The sequence below is a fragment of the Trachurus japonicus genome, chromosome 13 (assembly GCF_045865225.1).
Source record: "Trachurus japonicus isolate A0001 chromosome 13, Traja_1.0".
In the NCBI taxonomy this organism is placed as follows: Eukaryota; Metazoa; Chordata; class Actinopteri; order Carangiformes; family Carangidae; genus Trachurus; species Trachurus japonicus.
In genome coordinates this window covers 17,216,206-17,230,898 of record NC_140919.1, presented here as the reverse complement: position 1 = coordinate 17,230,898, position 14,693 = coordinate 17,216,206, and the positions used below count along the sequence as shown (strand labels likewise).

The 14,693-nt window shown below is 38.3% G+C and overlaps 2 protein-coding genes across 2 annotated transcripts; one reads left to right on the top strand and one right to left on the bottom strand.

The window, feature by feature from the left end:
- Positions 1-2,605: 2,605 nt before the first annotated feature.
- Positions 2,606-9,509, top strand: tekt1 (tektin 1). The gene is made up of 8 exons (XM_085794426.1): positions 2,606-2,748; positions 3,697-3,882; positions 4,621-4,786; positions 5,324-5,452; positions 6,424-6,570; positions 6,682-6,907; positions 8,184-8,380; positions 9,285-9,509. The coding sequence occupies exons 2-8, from the start codon at positions 3,717-3,719 to the stop codon at positions 9,442-9,444; spliced, it is 1,191 nt and encodes a 396-aa protein (XP_085650552.1). The 5' UTR covers positions 2,606-2,748; positions 3,697-3,716; the 3' UTR covers positions 9,445-9,509.
- A 273-nt stretch (positions 9,510-9,782) lies between these two features.
- xaf1 (XIAP associated factor 1) lies at positions 9,783-14,550 on the bottom strand. The gene is made up of 7 exons (XM_085794425.1): positions 14,341-14,550; positions 13,297-13,432; positions 13,123-13,179; positions 12,407-12,632; positions 12,235-12,320; positions 11,022-11,252; positions 9,783-10,355 (listed from the first exon to the last, which is right to left on the bottom strand). The coding sequence occupies exons 1-7, from the start codon at positions 14,376-14,378 to the stop codon at positions 10,323-10,325; spliced, it is 807 nt and encodes a 268-aa protein (XP_085650551.1). The 5' UTR covers positions 14,379-14,550; the 3' UTR covers positions 9,783-10,322.
- Between the last annotated feature and the right edge of the window lie 143 nt (positions 14,551-14,693).

Here is a 14,693-nt window from a genome sequence, read left to right as displayed (position 1 = left end):
TGGTGCAGAAAGAAGAGAAAGTGAAGTATGTTGTAGGAGACATTGAGGCCTAAATGAGAGATAATGGATCTAAGTGTTAATTTAAAGAAGCTGGAGCTAGAAGTCAGTCTGGATCAAACTGCTACTGTAAAGAAAAGGGAATCGCAACAACAACAAAAAAACAAAAACCAAGCGAGTGGTCACAGATGATTCATTGCTGGTTTAGAGGAGACGTGTGTCCTGTGTGTTTTGGAGCAAGAGCTGACTTTCCATATGTATCGTTTCAGTCCAGCTTAAAGCTTTAAGTTACACAGTGTTCAGCGCTTTTAACCTGAAGGAGTCAGAAATTAAAAACACACACCTGTACCGGTGAGCTGCTGGTGGCCCTGCAGACTGAAACTACTGAGGATAAACTGGGACGAACCACATTTTTTTTCTACAGAAACATTTTTATCGTAGGAGCATTTTATACCGTCTTTTGCTACCGGTTAAAAATTCGCCCAGTTTGGCTTCAGAGACGTGCAGTGGAGAAGTAAATAATGACTGAATGAAACCCTTTAAGACATCAGATTTATTTAAAAATACCATATACCTTTAAAAAAAATGCTGTATTTATTTAAAAAAAAAGGAATTATTCGTTATATAATATGATAATTTTTTAGCCCTGTGGGGCTGATTTTAATCTGTCTGCTGTCCTTAAAGCAACGCTGCAGTGTTTAAGCTGGATCTATATATGTGTACACGTTTAAATATGTTATTTGTAATTTACATAGGGCTCACAGAATATCTTACCTTGGCGTGTGAGTGAAGTGCTATAGAAAGTTTAAAGATTTTTGCAGTTTTTATTTTCTCCTCTTTAGTATTTTAAGTAATTTCAGTTGTTCCTGGTGAACTTGAAAACAGATATATACATATAATATATAAATAAAAACTTTTTGAGGAGAACATTTCTTATGTTTCGTTTCAGCTTGTTGTCTCATTAACCCACCAGCAGCTTTTCTTAATATTAATCATTCCCCCTTTTTATTGTGTGTTTGTGTCGTCACATTAAAGAAAAAAAATGTTGCACTGTTTATTGTGAGGAAGCAGTATTTACAGCCTTGTTCACTATTATTATGATTATTGTTATAGTCTTATTAGAAAGATGAATATGGACAGTTTGTTTTTTTATTTAGAGAAACAATATGGATTCAGCAAGTGCCTTGGAAATGATTGTCGCTATGGTTACTGTACTGTACTATGCTGCTTAGTTTTGATACGGTGTATAATGTATCATTAACATGGTTTTCATGGCCTTTCTTATTTTGAAATCGATTGATTTTTAAGAAATTCTGTTGAAAACTTTCAGCTCAGTCAATATTTCCTTTTTACTGAATGTTGTTGTCATTGGCTCGCTGGATTCAAATGACATTAGCCAGTTTGTGTCACTGTTTTGAACTTTTTTTTTCTCAACTAGAAGGGTAATGAAATGTAATGTACTGTATCAGAATACCAACAGATGTTTAGCTTTGGCAATGCAAATATTAAAGGAGTTTCACTTTATTCTTTGTGTGTGTGTGTGTGTGTGTGTCTATTGATTCGTCTGTTTATTATTATTATTACAGCTATTAGATATTAGCAATATAATTTCTGTTTAATATTAATGTTAAGTCCTTTCCATCCTACACAAAGCAGAGTGATGCTAACTGTAACTTCTTTTTCTTTTAAGGATTTCATTGGGGAATTTACACATTCAACATTGGTGGTAAATAAACAGAAAAAAAGATAAAAAATAAATAACAAAATAATGGAACAAATAATTCAAAGACATATTTTAGGATGTACTTTACCTGTTACCACAGAGGGAGCTGTTTTTTTTTTTTTTTAATCAACAGCTTTATTTAAAAGAAGTTGACAGGTACAAATAGTATACAGGGAACAGTATACAATGAAAATACAAAGAACATGTGCCAGGGGTGATGTTCATTATACAACAAGGTTATATATATTACAAAGGTCTATGTAATGGTTTTAATAGTCTTTTCATATCAGCTTAAAATAAAGTTCCACTTCTTTTTGAAAAACATAAAAGCAAGGGGTTTTCTTAGAAAATTTACTTTTATGAATATGAAATTTTGCAAAAAATAAAAACAGATTTACTAAAAAGTAACATTTTCCTTCTTTCTTGGGATACTTATGGAAACCAAAAACAACATTTTCCCAAAGTAAAATAAAATCTATTGTAAAAGAGTCAATAATAAATTTGCTAAGGTCTGCCCATAGTTTTTCCGTGTGAGAGCAAAGCCAGAACAAATGAACAACTGTTTCTGGATGCAAATTACAGAAAGAGCAGTTGATATTAATATCCTTTATAATGATTAGCTGGATAATATCTATGTATGATTTTGTAAGAAACCTCCTTAACCTTATTTGTGATTAAAAACTTGTTAGGAAGCATCCAAGTTTTTTTTCCAATCAATATGATCTGTGAAACGATTCCAATAAACAGTAATATTAGGGGTAGCAACAATATCTTTTTGGAATAAGGCACGCACTTTTTTATTATTATTCTTTTGGGTCAGAGGGAGCTGATTTGTTTAGACTTCCGGCTGTCACGTTTGGAATTCGACGCGTACGTCCGTGACGTGACATATCACGTCGCTTGTTGCCACAGTAACCGCTTGTTTGGTTGCATCTGAACTCCAGGGAGACGCTGGGGACATAAAAACTGTCCCGTTTTGGGTTTTTTATTTTTCCTTTTCCATTTTATTTTTTACGGCACGGTGTAAGGTAAGGTAAAGTTAATACTTTTCTTCTGTTTTTGTTTTGTATTGTATTCTGTCTCTATGTGAAACGTTGAACAACACAACTTACAACACAACTGTGGAGCTAATGGCGTTTTTAACAGTTTTTGAGATGTAAACTGCAGCTATAATCACACTAATCAATGATGTTTTCTTTGGACGATTGTGTATCTGTGTTTTAATTAGACTTTATTTCATTTGGGAAAGCAGATGACAATCCTGGTCGCATTCATTCCAAGATAAATTACATCATTTCTTTTTGTATGTGTAACACTACTTGAAGGCTACATCTATTTACTACTCGTTAGTATCTGGAGGTAACAGAGATGTTTATAATTGGGTAGCTATAATTTTTGTGTATACAATACTTTATGAAGCCTAACCACAGTGTTTCTTTCTTTTATTGTTAGCCTCCTTTATGTTATAAAAAACCTTTTCTACTCATTTCTACTCTCTGCCTGCTATAGGTGCTATTTGAAATTGTTACATAGATTACTAGTGGGTGTCATGTAAAACACATACTAATATAGCCTTATGTGCATTTTCACATATCTTCAGTGAATAAATTTCAGTTTCTCTGTGGAGCCTTGAATATCTTTAGAGATTATTCTCTCATGGAGGAAACGTCCTTATGGAAGATTAAGACAACTGCTTGTGTGTGTTTCCTGTTGCTGTTTGACTCTTGGTGTTTGTAAAACTCCTGCACTTAAAGGCACATTTTGCTTTTAGTTTGTTGCCTTTGTAAATATCCATGGATTGTATGTCTTTGATATGTTAATTGTTTACCCTCTCAATTGAGTGCACATACTGTTTTTACCTCTTAGATTTGTGTGTTGATAAAATGTTGAATGTTTTTATAAGACATATAATGTTGTTTGTAAAGTTTACCTACCTGAGCTGATTTTATGTCCTTCCTTCCTGTCTGTACTCTCAGTGACTGACCTCTGGAGAACAATGTCTGCGTCGGAGCTCAGCCCCAAGCAAAACTGTGGCCCCAACCTCGTCAATATGGAGGTCATGCGAAATCACTCGGAGCTCTTCAGAGCCGAGTGTATGAGGCTGATCGTAGAAACCGATAAAGCATGTAAGCGCATGCAAAACGACGACAACAAGCGACTGGGTGAGTAGGAGAATAAAACCTCAGTGTTTCCTGCAGTGGTTTTTAACGTTTCAAAGACTTAAAGGGATAGTGCAACATATTGGCAAATTGGCACATTGCCATAATCCCTATAGTCTTAGCAGTAGGTTTGTTACCTTTAATTTTTGCTGCAAGCTGTTTTTAGAACGGCAGAGCAGAGCCGTGAGCTGCTCAGAGCTACGCTACGGAGGCTAATGGGATTTCTTGATTTCCCTCATCAAACCCATCAAATACACAATCCAACAACTCCAAAACGCTCTGGTGGACAAGTTGTGACCTGCACATTCACCACACTATGAGATAATCAGAACGTTACCAGACAGAGTTGTTTTAGAGGTAAATTCATGCAAAAACTGATGCACGTTTCTGTCTGGGGCAGTTTTTCAGCAAACAGTCTCTGCATTTACCTCTAAAACAACTCCGTGTCGTAACGTTCTGTTATTATCTCATAGCGTTTTGGAGTTGTTGGATTGTGTATTTGATGAGTTCGATGAGGGAAACCAAGAAATCCCATTAGCCTCCGTAGCGTAGCTCTGAGCAGCTTGCGGCTCTGCTCCGCCGTTCTAAAAACAGCTTGCACCGACAATTAAAGGTAATGAACCTACTGCTAAAACTATAGGGATTATGGCAATGGGCCAATTTGCCAAAATGTTGACCTATCTCTTTAAGATGAATTACGATGTTTTATTTGTTTTGTTTTGTTTTCCTCTCTGTTTCCAGACCAGCGGGTCAGAGACATCCAGTTTGTGAAGCGGGAGCTGGAGCTGAAGTTGGAGGAGATTATTGTGGAGATCGATGCCCTGGTAGCGCTGCAGGGCAGAGTGGTGAAGGCCCTGGAGGCCTGTAAAGAGCCGCTGAGAGTCACTGTTGTCTGTCTGGAGGAGAGGTGAGGATTGATCGGCCTGAGGAAAAATCTATTCCACTGTTTTGCTACTTCGGAAACTTCCCTTGCAAATTACATCTCTTCTGTCTTATTGATTTTTGCAGCTGCGGGCTCTTTAGTTTTTTGGGTCTTTTCTCACTGTGAAGCTTTGGTATAAATAAGAAAAAAGCAAAGCTGTTTGAACTGAGAAATCCCTGCCGCACTAGCTCCAATAAATTTAAGGAATTTGTGTCACATCTATCATCCTATCCTGGATCGCTGGTGCAGCTGAACAGAACAGAGTCCTCATTACTGTGTTACTAGTGCAGTTTCACCTGAGTGTGTGTGTGTTTTAATGCCATCACAAGAAGCCTGCAGTCATTCATCAACCTGCATCCAACTAAAGGATGATGCACAAGTTGTAAACCAGCAGAATTAGTGGCTACAACACCACCACAAGATTTATGTGCAGGAGAAGAAAGTTCAATGAAAAGTAAAGTAAAGTAAAAGTTAAAAGAGGAAAAGAGGATGAAGCTCTATGTGTTGTTATTGTCGTCGCAGGATGAAGCGTGTTCCGTCCGAGAGGCTGCACGACGACGTGGATAGAGAGCTGCTGAAGGAGCGGGAGGTCATCGAGGGCGTGGCCTCGCTGCTGCAGCGCGTGGTGGAGCAGATCACCGAGCAGCTCCGGTAAGAAACCTGGACACGTTGGCTCACCTGGAAGTTCACTCGCCCTCCAACATATACACTGTGTGTGTTTGTCGACCCTTGACTGCTGTGTCGCCCTTTTTTAAAGCTACTTTCATGCTATTTTTAAAGTATTTTGAATTGAACTGAACATATAATCGCTGGTTCTTTATAACCTGAAACTTGAAAAAGACCAAGATTTTTCTTGACACTTGGTCCTGCTTCATGGAATTTGTTAACTCCCCTGACCTGTCTCTGGATGCGGAGGAGGACTAAGCTCATGTCCCTTCAATTTCAGAATCTCCCTTTTTTTTGTCTTCTTCTTTCTATCTTTCTTTGCGTATATGTGTGTGTGTTGTGTGTCCCAGACTGGTTCTGACCTGCAGCAGGTGGGTGGTGCTGGGTTTTTTTTGTGTTTTTTTTATTACATTTATGGACATTGTACACAGACATTAAACAAAAGAATGTAAAGATGTGTGCACCAGATTTAGCAGAGAGCTAATTTCCGTCTGTAGTCCATTACATAAAACATAAATTGAGACGTCCCAGATCCCAATACAGTAAAAAAAAAATAGTAATACACAACATCAACAGTACATAGAAACATAGACAGACAATCGAACAGGCTACTTCTGATGTAAAGTGCGAGGTAGAGATGTGCTTAGCAAACAAATTGGATTAAAAAAAATGTTTTTAGTGTATTTTACAGCTGATTTAAAGATGGTAGCAGAAGAGAAAGGTTAGGTAAAGTGCTGTTTTGCTTGTTTGTAGTCAACAAAGTGCAAAGTGCTCGTAGCAGCATGAGGTAAAAATCACAGTTTTAAGAAACTTATGACTTATGACAGACTTATGAGAGGACTTGTTGACATACTGTTGTATGTTGGATGGCTTTTTTCACACTGTTTGATTCTCAAAAAATCTCAAATCTAATGGATCTTATGACGTTTACCGCCTGGTTTTCCTTTGTGTCCCAGGCTGAACCGATCTGCCAAATATCACCTGGAGCAGGATCTGAAGGAAAAATTTGAGGCTCAGTGCATCGACAACTCCTGCGCCGTAATGACCACCAGCTCCGTGCAAAGCCAGAACAGGTCCAAGAACGCCGTCTCTCTCCTGCCCCGGTGAGCCACGACCTCCCTGACCTCCTGCTGCTATACAGATCATCAGGTATACAGATCATCAGTGGTGACGTCGTCTGACTCTGTCTCTGTCTCCGTCTCCGTCCCCTGCAGCCTATCAGTGACTCCGAAGCAGTGGGAGAACATCTCGGAGGTCAACATCACCAAGGCGGCGCAGCAGAAGACCAACTCTCTGTCGCTGCGGGCGCTGGTGGAGTCTCTGCTGGAGCAGACGGCCGCCGACATGCAGAAGCAGGTCCAGGTCACCACGGAGGCCTTTCAGCTCAACGTCCAGCAGATCAAGTCGGCCAAGAGCCAGATGGAGGATCAGCTGAACAAGGTAGGGGCCGCTGATAAAGGTTACCCTTTAATTTACAGGCCGCTAATTACATGATAATGTCAAGAAATAGCCAAGAAATAACAATTAATTGTGTCATAGTGTCTAGAAAGAGCCTAGAAATAACGGTCAATTTCATAGTAAAGTTGAGAAACATGGCCAAGAAATAACAATTGATTGCATAGAAATAGTCCAGAAATAAAAAAAATTCAAAGCATGAAAAGCACGTGTAATCTTTTGCCTTTATGAAAAACATGACATTACTATGAAATTTATTGTTATTTCTAGGCTATTTCTTGACATTGTCACGTAATTAACGGCCTGTACATGTCTGAGCAAAGACAGTCTTAATAAGTTAAAATAAGTTAAGTTATGTTGTAAGACTTTTTTCTAATGGAAAATTTGGAGTTGATTCCTTTCCTTTAAAGGTCCAGTGTGTAAAATGAGGGGAAAACAGTGAAATCTAGCATTCCAGTTCTATTGTCTATTTATGAACGTGAAACTCTTGAAACGTGCTCTCTCTCTCTCTGGTTGGCTGGATTTTCCATACCGTACAAACATGGCGGCGCATGATGGCGACACTCTCTAAGCAAGACTCTTGCTATATAAAAGAAGAATTATAAGGCTATGAAAACCAAACAGATTTTATTTTATAGCGATTATACGCTTACACAAATATATTCATTGGTAGTATATTCAGATTTTGCCAATAAACCTTGACCTTTAACAAACAGCATGTGGTTTAAATGCAGTAGCAGAGACCTTTCTCTTCTGCCGAGGGACGTAAACACGACTAACTATTATCATTACTGTAGATCATTAGCATAAACAATACTCATGGTATGATGTTCCTATTTTTTGTCTCCTTTGAGGGTTGTCCTCAAAACTCTGTGGTACGGGTGGGAAGTCCAAATTTAGCAGAGAAACTGTGTCGTACGTTTGTTTGTTGTGCTGAAAATGAACCATATTTAATGGACTGTCACTATTGCACCCAATCAACAAAAATTAACATACCCTGATTTTCTCTCAGTGGTCTTATATGAAAAAGAGAAAATGTAAAAACAGAACTTTATTTAAAAAAAAGTTTAAAAAAACAACAACAAAACAGTAGTGAATGAACAGAAAAACAAAAAAAACCTTAGTATCACTTCATTTCGTAGGCCAGTAGATTTGTTTGTAATAAGTATGCGCCATTTGTAATACTTTTCAGCCATTGTCACCATGACATAATCTGTAGTGTAAACACACATTCCTCCTCCACCTCTTCCTCCTCGTCCAGACTCTGTTGGAGTTTGCCGGCCAGCAGAGGATCAGGGAGGACCTGCTGGTGGCCGTCGCCGAAAACCAGCACTTCCTGGAGCTGGCCCAGGCGCGGCTGGAGCTGCGGCGCCACCGGCCCGCCAAGGAGCAGTGCTATGACCCGGCACAGACCCAGCTCCTCGCCGAGGTGCAGCAGCTCACCGCACACATCAACAGGTACGACCGGGACACGCCCACCTCTGGCGCTTTAAAGGAATTAAATTATGTCTGTTGTATATATAATGTTGAAATGAGAGGAAAAAACAAACCTATGAAATATGTATATTTATCCCTTCATTAAAGCTGGGGTAGGCAGGATTTATTTAAAAAAACAAATAATATTCACTTTTTATTCAAGAAAACAGTGTTTTCCAATTCAGTAAGAAGGTCTGTATGTTTTGGGCGATCACAGTGTTTCTCTATAACCATGTTTCCATCCACTTGTTGGTCAAATTATCTGAAGATCGATATAAATATTAATGCGAAACATGTGCTGTTTTGCGATCATATTGGTGTATCGAATTGTTTTCTTGCAATTTAGGTGTTTCCATTCATTTATGTACTAAATCGCAAAATAGAAGGACGTCCCTTCATCTTTAACCGAAGATGATCAAAGATTTGATTGTTTAAAGATACCTGGAGCTGCTGGCTTATTAAACCATCCTGGTAACCCTTTAATTTACAGGCTGTTAATTATGTGATAGTGTCAAGAAATAGCTAAATAATAACAATTATTTATGTAGTAATGTCAAGAAATAGCCTAGAAATAACGGTCAATTTCAAATTTCAAATTTTTTTTAACCCTGTTTTTCTCCACCAAGTCCTTGCAATTGACTGATATTTCTGGCCTATTTCTACGCACTCAATCGTCATTTCTTGGACAACAGCTATATTTCTTGACATTACTATGAAACTGACGTTATTTCTTGGCTATTTCTAGACATTATGACGCAATTAAATGTTATTTCTAGGCTAGTTCTAGACACTATCACGTAATTAGCGGCCCGTGAATTAAAGGGGTTACCCTGTTTGGAGGAGTGTTTTTTTTACGTGGCTTCTCTCTGTGTCTCTTTGCCCCCAGGCTCCACGGCGCCGTGGCCCAGTCGGAGGAGCAGCAGAGGGCTCTGGTCCGCTGCCAGCTGGAGCTGCAGGAGAACATCGAGATCAAGGCCAGCTCGCTCTACATCGACGAGGTCGTGTGCACCCAGCACAGGGAGCCCATCACCATACACGCCTTCTGAGAGGTCGACACACACACACCTGCTGCTTCTGTTTCATAAAATACAGCTCCACCTTATTCAAGTCTGTCTACTTTCTTATTTTTTCAGTTTATTCTGTGGTAAATTCTCAGTTATGACTATACTGGACTCTTTCTACATGAACAAAACCTTTAAATCATCTTTTATTTCAAATACTATCTGAGGAACAATTTATTATTTTTCTCATTCAGTCTGATTATGAGTTTTATGTGATATTTATGAGATATCTCAACATTTGAAGACCAGACATATCCTCGTTGTTCCAGGAGTGTTTACTGAGCAGCTGAACAGTTATCACACAAACACAAATCCTCAGGTGAAACTGTCATGACTTTTTAAGGAAACAGTGACGTAACAATATGGCCACGAGACATACATGTATCCGATCTGATGCTAAATCAAACTAAATCTACTTACTTACATTAATTACATTTCAAACAGACCTCAAACAACCAAACATTACGTCAACAACGTCAGTGTAATTTACATCTGTTACCTAAACTTGATAGTTTACTCTTGTTCTCAGTGACATGATTAAAACAGACGAAGAGTGAAACACCTTGTATTTGAACAGAAAATATGTGCAGATTCAGACATGTAAACCTTTTAAATAGTTGTTATAGAGATGTTTCTGACTTTGCTGAACAACAGAACAAAGTTATCAGCCGTGTTAAGTTTGCCTGGATGCAGCGTATTTTTACACTATACAACACAAATTCAAACTGAAGGTCACTTAAAGTAAAAAACAAAATGTGATCCTTCAGCTAACACTGCAACATAAAAAGATCTAATGAAGGTCGAAAAACAACTCCACATCCCAGCGCCACACACACCTGTCTGCCCCGATGAGGTTTCTCTCCTTATTTCATCAGAGTGTAGATTCGACATTTGGTCTGAAAACACACAGAGGACGAAAGAAAGAGAAAAAGATTGTATTATTTTAAAACTTTTCAGTAACGTTAAAACTAATTCATTCATTCATAACCTTTAATTAAACTCGGAGATATATTGAGGAGCAACCTCATTTACAATATAGCCGAGATGAAACACAGAACATATAAAGACAGAAGGCAAAACAATTGATACATACATAAATATTCAGACATAACAAACATACATAAGCATAACTTGAATAAATAAGTGTAGTTAAAAGCAGGAGCAGTTAGAGGTAAAATATGATGTAATTACGGATTTAAATTGCCCTATTGGTAAAAGTGAGGTAAGTTTCAGATGATTTTGCATAGAGTTCCAGGTTGAAGGTGCACAGTAAGAAAAACTAGTCTTTCCAAGTTCGGTGTTGACAGAGGGAACCTGCAGTGTGAGCCAGTCTTTTGAGCGTGTGCAATGGGAACCTGCATTAAAAGATACTAGTGAGTTAATATAAGATGGTAAGAGACCAGTAAGAGCTTTAAAAATAAATAAAATCCAGTGTCGATCACGCCTGGTAGATAGTGAGGGCCATCTAACTTTGGAATACAAGTCACAGTGATGAGTGCTGTAGCTGTCGCCAGTGAACCTCAGGGCTGAGTGATAAATGTGGACTAAAGCAGTGGAGTTACCTGATGCCAGTGTAGTGTGCGGGCAGGCAGGGCCAGGTGACAGTGGGGGCAGGTGCCGATCTGGTCCGGATCTCCTGCGTGACCCACGGGGCCGTTGGAGGGCCCAGACGACTTGTAGGCGCTGCTCAGCTGAGAAAACTCAACTGGCCTGGAGGAACTGTCCTCGTCCTCGTCCTCGTCCTCATCTTCGTCCTCCATGTCGTAGTAATCCCACCTGGGCTCCGGGATTGGCTGAGTTTAGAGACACAGAGCAGAGGCATTGAAGATAAAACACACTCTTTCTTTATTCATAATTCTTTCTCAGATTTTACTACCACTGCCTCACTGTTTAACAAAATATTACTTTATAACACACATTAGTAAGTTATTTCTTCATGTATGACTCTTATCCACTTATGCTGATATTATAATATCTTAACATTTTAGCTGAATGCTACATTATCTCATCACTGTCATGTAACGCCTCAGTGGCTGCTGCAGACTCCTGCTTTAGGTAAAGTGACAACAACTAATACATGTGGAAATTTTGAGTAACACTTAATAATAACTGCACAACATTAAGTATTAGTTAAGCATCATCAAATACGTAATTCATTTCATTCATTCGTTTATGCAGCACCTCAAATTGATTATAATTAGTCTAATTTTGGATTATTATAAACTGCATACTTATTAGTATCAATGTAGGAAGAATGACTTATAATCAATGAACTTGTGCTTCAAGTAAGGTTTATAATACCTTTTTTAAATACATTTTTAAAAGTTATAAGAAATTATCTATATGCAGTTGATGTGCAATTATTGATCTTTATTTTATTCCTATTTACTTTAGTCATTGATTCTTATGAGATTTAACAACTGAAAATGTGTTTTTTTTTCATGGTTCACATACAGTATATGGATCAATGACGTGATGCAACCCAATGTCAAGGGGTATAACTGGTATTTTTTCATAAAATTCTGATTTATAGGAAAATAAATCTAGACTCAAATGTGGAATAAATGTAAATTACTTTTGCAATGCAAGACTATGGATTTAGACAAATTTTACATAATTTGTCACATTATTTAGAAGAAAAGCTGTGTTTTTACTGTAGGATATGTCCTGCCCAGTGTTGCTAAAATGCATTAAAATTCAAATATAGAAATCTAGCAAAATGCATTTGTCACTGACCCATATCTATCCATAAATAAGAAAAAAAACATTATATACCATATGGTTGGTTACATCTTGATCTAGAAATGACGTGTTGTGTCCACCATCACCGCTGCTGCTGCTGCTGCTGACGTTACTTTGTGCTGCGGAAAGAGAATAAACAAGACGAGTTAAAACACTTGATAAAGGTGAGATGAAGGTTTCTGTGTTGGGTCCTGCTCCTCCTTACTTGTATGTGGCGAGGTGTTGTTGGTGTGAGGAGGACCTGAGCCGGCGTCGGCGGCCGAGCAGACGGGCCCGTGGTCGGGCAGGTCCCTCAGTCTGACGTAGCGGTTACACTCCCTGCAGAGCTCGGTGCGACTCCCGCAGGCCACACGGTGCTGCTCCAGCTCCTTCGCCGGCAGCTGCAGCTCGCAGAACTCACAGGTCTGGAGGCGCTGCTCACACTCCTCAGCCTGCGAGGGAGAGGTAGAGGAAAATAAATAAAACACATGAGCAGAAAAAACTAAAAAAATATGAACTGAAACTGATTATTTGTTTATTCTAGGAGTTGTTTTTATGAAAGACATGTCACTTTTATTTCTTAGTGTATCCTAAACTCTACAAACATGTCCTACATTTCCCATGATGCAATCTTTCTCTGGACTCTGTAGACACCTAACAACTTTCACACTCCTGTTCCCTATGCGTAACACTCATTTTCCATTTAAAAAATGATATAATTTTGTATAAGCATATATAAATTCAAATAACATCCAATGTTTTGCTTGTATTTTCATTTTATTGTAATTTTCTGCCAGTGACATTGATTTTGCAATGCTCAGGAGCCAATAATATACATAAAAATATGTAGCATATCTAAACAAACAATATTAATTCATTGCAATATGACTAAATAATATTAAAAACACATTTCCTTTACTGTACAATAATTGATGACCTCACCTCGTGATCCGCCAGGTGTCGACGCTCCATCTTCTGGTGGCACTTGGAGCATCTCACCTGAAAAACAAACAGAACTGTAAAACCTACAGAGAATATACCATTATGAGTGTGTGTGTGTGTGTGTGTGTGTGTGTGTGTGTGTGTGTGTGTGTGTGTGTGTGTGTGTTTGTGTACCTCAGTGTGTTGTTCCTCCCTGTGTTGGTCCATTTGCTCCTTGGGAACCGACTCGTCACAGTCGGGACAGACACACAGGAAGCGGCTGCAGTGCGTCTCGTGCAGAGCGAAGTTGGCCTCAGCGACCTCTCTGTGGCTGAATCAGAGTTTCTGCCATTATTTTATATCTGTTTTATTTGGATTAAACTTATTGAAACTTATTGTGCATTAATGAAAAATAAATGATGCCACATTTACACTTCAGTCTGCTCTTGTAGGATTTATTTTTAAAATAGAAAAGTGAAAGTGAAAAATCAACACATGGCATGGACGTTAATGTTCACTGGAGGTTATAATGGAGCACTTTGACTAATGCAGAGGGAAGTAATCCTGTGTGTATTTCTAACAGCTTCATTATAATCTATTAAACAAGTATGATCAAATCTGAAAAACACATAATTCAGGTGTTGACGCCTTCACTAAAACATTGTGTTTTCTTTCCTGAACTTGACAGAAAGTTTTGTGTGTCTTTATGATAATGATGATTTGTCTATAATTAAATGCAGTATTGTGCTTTTAATATACATTTATCAATACAAATAAATGTAGATATAATTATTTCCATGCGTACTTTGCACATTAGCCTAATGTTTCTTAGTTCACTCAGGTCAAGATAAATAAGGGGCATGATCTCAAAGTGAAACTAACTGAGGCTGAGTGCTTCTGATTCCCATGTAAACACTTACGGGAAATACAATTAAAACACTTTATCTCTTCATATTATCCTGTCAACAATAGAAGAGTTTTCAATATTTTCTTACTGCCTACAAATGCACCGTATATAAATCACCTGGCAGGACTTTGTCCCCGTGTTTACTGCCCAGTGAGCAGGTGTAATAGTTGTTAAACTTAGACTGAGAAGTGCTGTATTCAATGTGTGGCTGTTTATTAACTGTACCACAGTCTTACTGTAACGTGTCCATGTTGTTTTACGCCCTATATAAAGCCCAGAACAACAGTAAACAAGCAGACATTTAAACTTGTTGCGTATGAGTGAACTCTCACCATTGGCCGCAGGTGCGTGTTGCCTCCATGTTTTCCATCGACAGTAAATCTTAGAAGTACAGTGAAGTACAGACCCGAGGGAAGTTGAAGATTAATCCGGAGAGTTGGGATCTTCTCTTTGAAACTTTATGTCTCACTTCACCAAAACAGAAAGTGAAATCATCTGTTTTTATCCTCCTGTTATTGTCCGTATCCGCCACATGGCGTCGCTAAAGATCTGAAAACAATGATTTCTATGGTAGTCGTAGTTCACGGAGATCCGTTTATATGAACTGGAAACAGTTTTGATAATACAATTAGTTTTATGTTCTCTACAGAGATCTGTAGTTAATGCTGTTGAACTGTATTAAGTT